This window comes from Molossus molossus, unplaced genomic scaffold (assembly GCF_014108415.1).
Source record: "Molossus molossus isolate mMolMol1 unplaced genomic scaffold, mMolMol1.p scaffold_m16_p_10, whole genome shotgun sequence".
In the NCBI taxonomy this organism is placed as follows: domain Eukaryota; kingdom Metazoa; phylum Chordata; class Mammalia; order Chiroptera; family Molossidae; genus Molossus; species Molossus molossus.
Window position 1 is genome coordinate 39,456,692 of NW_023425345.1, and position 5,988 is coordinate 39,462,679.

Consider the following 5,988-nt stretch of genomic DNA (forward strand, 5'->3'; position numbering starts at 1 on the left):
TGTGGGAGGCAACCAGTCAATGTGTCACCCTCACATGGATCTCTCTCTCTCTCTCTCTCTCTCTCTCTCCCCCTCCCACTCTATCTGAAGATAAATAGAAAATATCCTCTGGTGAGGATAAATAAATAAATTTAATTTAATTAAGTAAAATAGAGAGTGGAAAGGAGGGAGGGAGTGGGGGGGGAATGAGAGAGAAACATCCATGTGAGAGAGATACATGGATTGGTTGCCTCCCACACATGCCAGGACTGGGGCTAGGGACCCAGGTATGTGCCACCCAGGTATGTGCCCTTGATGGGAAATTGGACCTGCAACCCTAATGGTCAATGCTCTAACCGCTGAGCTACACGTGATGGGGCACTTTCTGTCCTTTTTATATTAGCCATTCTAATGGGTGTGAAGTGGTATCTCATTGTAGTTTTGAATTGCTTTTTGCTCAAGACAAGTGATGCTGAGCATCTCTTCATGTGCTTATTGGCCATTTGTATATCCTCTTTGGAGAAATGTCTTTTCATGTCCTTTGCCCATTTTTGAAAAGATTGTTTGTTTTTTTGTGGTCGAGTTTTAGGAGTTCTAAATATATCCTGGATATTAACCCCTTATCAGATATGTGATTTGCAAATATTTTCTCCCTATTTTTTAGGCATATAAAAATTTATTACTACTATGTTTTTACCATCAAAACTTATGATCTCAGTCTTTCCTTCTTGCCTTTGTATAAGGCCAAAAGAGAGACACTGGCTACTTTGACAACTTTATTTATTTATTTATTTATTTAATCCTCACTCGAGGACATTTTTCAATATTTTTGTTCAGATAGAGTGGGAGGGAGAGAGAAACATAGACGTGAAAGGGACACATCGGGTGGTTGCCACCTGCACAACCCAATCAGGGCCGGGGACAAACTGCAACCGAGGTACGTGCCCTTAGTAGGAACCGAACCCAGGTCTCTCTGGACCGCAGGCCGACGCTCTAACCACTGAGCAAAACCAGCCAGGGCTACTTTGACAACTTTAAAGTGAACTCCAGTATGACTTTTGCAACCAAATCCAGCAAGCAGAACTTCATCATTTTCCTCAATAAAATTTAAACAACCATCATTGGATATAAAGGCTGTGATTTTTCTGCCATTCTTGATCAGCTGGGCCCTGACATACTTCCTGATGGCAGAATTTGCCTGTTAGGCTTCAATCCCTACTTAAAAAAAAAATTTTTTTTTCTTAATCCTCATTAGAGGATATTCTTACACTAATCATCAGATAGAGAGGGAGGGAGGGAAAGAGAGGGAAAGAAACATCTGTGTGAGAGACACAGTAACTGGTTACCTCCCGCACAACCTGAGGATGAACCGCAATCAAGGTACATGCCCTTGACCAGAATCAAACCCTCGACTCTTTGGTCCAAGGGCGGACGCTCTAACCACTGAGCAAAACTGGCCAGGGCTCAACCCCTACTTTTTCCAGCACAGTTTTTCCCTTTGCATGGGAAGTGCCTCTAGAAGGTTTGGCCTGCATGGCTGTGCACAAATGAGCTTCCTTGTACTGTCTATCATGCCACTTCTGGTCTCATCAGTGACTTCGGAGCTCCATGGCAGCGTGAAGACCGAGACACTTGCCCATCCTGCTGGCGCCACAGGCCTGAGCTTATTTTCTCCCATTTTTTGGTTGCCTTTTTATTCTGTTGATACTGTCTTTTGATGTAGAAAATAATTTAATTTTTAAGAAGTTAATTTGCCTATTTTTCTTTTGTTGCCTGTGCTTTTGACATTGTATCCATGATCATTGCTACCTCCAATGTCATGAAGCTTTTTTATTTATTTATTTATTTTTATTAATCCTCACCAGGGGATATTTTTCCATTTATTTTTAGAGTAGAAGGGAGAAAGAGAGGTGGAGAGAGAGAGAGAGACAGAGAGAGAGAGAGAGAGAGAGAGAGAACACATCAATGTGAGAGACACACATCCATTGCTTATCTCCGCATGACCCCAACAGGTACGGGAATCAAACTTGCAACCCAGTTATGTGTCCTTGACCAGGGATGGAACCTGAGACCTCCTCAGTCGACAGGCTTATGCTATAACCACTGAGCAAACTGACCAAGGCTCATAAAGATTTTGCCCTATTTTCTTCTAAGAGTTTTACAGTTTTAGGTCTTACATTTAAGTCTTTGATCTATTTTGAGTTAATTTTTGAATGTGGTAATAAATAAGGATCCAGTCATTCTTTTGCATGGGGATATCCAGTTTTCCCAGCACCATTTCTGGCAAAGATTGTCCTTTCCCCATTGAATAGTCTTGGCACACTTGTCAAAAATCATTTGATCATAAATGCAAGAGTTTTCCTTGGCTTTCAATTCTATTTCATCAGTCTATATGACTGCCTTTATACCTGTGCCATACTGTTTTGTTTTAGTTTGTTTTTTATCCTCACCCGGGGACATTTTCCCATTTTTTGTGCAGATAGAGCAGGAGGGAGAGAGAGGAAGAGAGAGAGAGAGAAACATCAATGTGAAGGGACACATTGAGTGGCTGCCACCCGCACGACCAACCAGGGCCGGGGACAAACTGCAACCGAGGTACGTGCCCTTAGCTGGAACCGAACCCGGGTCTCTCTGTACCGCAGGCCGACGCTCCAACCGCTGAGCCAAACCGGCCAGGGCCATGCTGTTTTGATTACTGTAGCTTTGTAGTAAGTTTTGAAATCAGGAAGTATAAGTGCTCCAACTTTGTTCTTTTTCAAGAATCTATTGGCTAGTCGGTGTCCTTTATGATTCCATATGAATTTTAGGATGAGTTTTTCTTTTTCTGAGGAGAAAAAAAAATCATTGGAATTTTGATATAGATTGCATTGATGGCCCTAGCTGGGTAGCTCAATTGGTTAGAGTGTTGTCTTGATACACCAAGGTTGTAGGTTAGATCCCCAGTCAGGGCACATAGGAGAATCAACCAGTGAATGCATAAATAAGTGAAACAATGAATCAGTGTCCCTCTCTCTCCCAAGCAATTAAAAATAAATAAATAGATTACATTGAATTTGTAGATCACTTTGGATATTACTGACATCCTAACAATATTAAGTCTTCCAATTCATGAACATAGAATGTATTTCCATTTATTTATATCTTCTTTAATTTTGTCCAGCAATGGTTTACAGTTTTTATTGTAGTCTTTCACAGTTAATTCCTAAGTATTTTATTTTTTTATACTATTATACATGCAATTATTTTCATAATATCCTTTTCAGTCTGTTTATTGTTAGTGTGTAGAAATGCAACTGGTTTGTGGTTTGATTTTTTATCCTGCTACTTTGCTGAATTTACTTATTAGTTCTAATAGTTCTGTTTGTGGAATCTTTAGGATTTTCTATGTACTAGATTATACTATTTGTGATGAGGTTCAAGACATGCTACGCCAAAATATGACACTGTGGTATATTGAATATTTTAAGCTAAAGAGTTTAAGAAAATGTCAGGAGCTAGAGATCATTCTTATTTTGCCCCCACACCCTTCTCTCTTGAAACAGATCATAAAACTCATGTGAAAGATGCCTTCCTTATACCCTAAGGAAAGGAGCACACTTTTGTCCAAATAAGGACAAAGTGATGCCAAGAAGAATCCAAACAAACAGGCCTTTCTGAATTTCCCTCAGTTTACTACACCTTACCTATCATATTTCTTCACAACTGTCCACTCTTCATCAAACCCGCCATAAAAATACTCAGGTTTAACTGTTTCTTTGCATCTTCATTTCCTTATGAAAGATCTGATGTTAGGTGAAATTTAAATAAATGTGTGTGCTTTTCTCCTGTTAATCTGCTTGTGTCCATTTAATTTTTAGATGCAGCCAGGGACTCTAAGGAGGTGGAGGGAAATCTTTTCCTCCCCTAATTTGTTAGATAATTTTACTTCTTCCTCTCCAAGTTGGATTTCTTTTATTTCTTTTTCTTGCCTGTTTGCTCTGGCTAGAACTTCCGGTGCTATGTGAAATGAAAGAGGCAAAAGTGGGCATTCTTGACTTCTTCCTGATCTTAGGAGAAACACTTTCAGTCTTTCACCACTGAATATGATATTCACTGTTTTCTCATATATGGCTTTTATTAGGTTGAGGTAGTTTCCTTCTATTCCTAGTTTGTTGAGTTTGTTTGTTGTTGTTGTTGTTTTAATTGTCATACAGAGTGTTAAATTTTATCAAATGCTTTTTCTGCATCAATTGAGATTAATTTTGTGTCTTTCGGGGGTGGGGTGGGGTGGGGATGTTGAACCATCATTGCATTCCAGAAACAAATTCTACTGGTCATGGTGTATAACACTTTTAATATGCTACTGAATTTAGTTTGCTAAAATTTCTTTGAGGATTTTTGCATCCATGTTCATAAGGGATGATGGTGTGTAATTTTATTTTCTTGTAGTGTCTTTGTCCCACTTTGGTACCTACATACCTGTGAACTTTGAAAAAATGTTCAATTTAAAAATGTTCATGCCATAGATCAATAGAATAAGAATTTCTGCCATAGCTTCCTGGTTATCTGCATAGTCAAAACCTTGCATAGGTCATTCTGATGCACACCGAGAGTTCAGGACTGCTGGGTTCATCTACACCTTTAAATTTGCATAGTGCCTTGTGAAAAGCAGAAGCCTAATAAATATTTGTTAAACTATTCATAATCATTCATGATTTTTGTAAATCTAAAGGTAGAATAAGAGTGACCTCTACAGAAAGAAAGTCCAAGTGATTGGGTGGTAGAGACACTGCAGGTCAGGTGGCATAAGCCCCAAGGAGATGGCGGACTATTCGAGTAACAGGTGAAACAATTGGGACACAAAGATGTGCTCAAGCCCACCTGAGATTTAACAAAAAGCTATAAGGAATGAAGAGAACAGGCTTATTAGATCATTCCCTCAGGCTACATACCGACCTTTTATGATGGCTCTGCTCTTTCCTCTCCTTTGAAAGGCACCCTTATTTTGCCAGACCACACTTGAATAAAAATGTTTATGCTATATTGGAAGAATAAAGAGTTTGCCTTGGCTCTCCCAAATCCCTTTAACTTGTAAAATAGTCAGAGAAGACTGGATCATGCTGGCAATGCTTTGCAAAAGGATGAATTTATCTAAAATGGGGAAGGGACTTCAGAGGACCACAGCAGGAATGTGGTTGGACAGGACTGGTGACATACACACCATAAAATATGGTGTTTCTTACTGGAGGAAGTGCCTTTTAAGGGAGCCCGTTTTTGTTAATATCTTTGCATATTCGCCTGATACTTTTACAATAACAACAACAAATTTCTGTGTGTGTATATGTATGTGTATGATTAGCTGATGCCTCACTTTTCTCAATCAGTTATTTATATTAATTATCAGCATAAGAATTTAGAAATCTTGTAATTTGATATAATTAGATTCAGCCTGAAATGAACCGCTTTTATCACATAGGGATGATAGAGTTGACCCAAAGTTAGTAGAGTATATACTTGAGTGGTTTTTCCTTGCATTTACAATAATAATTATTAATAAATATTTTATGCATGTAATCTGCTATGTGATAAGGATACACAATGTTATAAAATGTACATCCTTACTCTCAGTGGGCTTCCAGCCCCATGAGGGAAACATAACAGTTACATAAAAAGTAAATACCCAAACACTCAAAATAAATTAAGATGAGGTCTATATTAAGTGAAATATACTCACCAGTATTGCTTTATGAGTTCAGATGATCTATGCCCTTGAGAAGCCTATGAGAAAACCAGATAAATAAGTAGAAAATTTCAGTAAAGCATGATAAAGTAGGCAGGAGGTACTAAGGGAGCACAGAGTTGGATTATTTAGTAGCCTGATGTTCAGAGAAACCTGGGAGAAAATACTTTTTGAGTGGATCTGGAAGGATGGATATGAGGTTGACAGGTGCACAGATAAGGGCAGGGCTTTCAAGCTGCAGGGACAGCATAAGCACAAGCCCCGGGGTGGAGAAAAGTGTACCATGTTGA

The 5,988-nt window shown here is 38.9% G+C and overlaps 1 protein-coding gene across 1 annotated transcript; it reads right to left on the reverse strand.

Moving 5' to 3' along the window:
• Window positions 1-685: 685 nt before the first annotated feature.
• LOC118624598 (40S ribosomal protein S23-like) lies at window positions 686-1,619 on the reverse strand. The gene is given in 3 exon segments (XM_036252995.1): window positions 686-741; window positions 991-1,177; window positions 1,434-1,619. Coding segments are annotated over 3 exon segments (429 nt in total).
• Window positions 1,620-5,988: the final 4,369 nt, after the last annotated feature.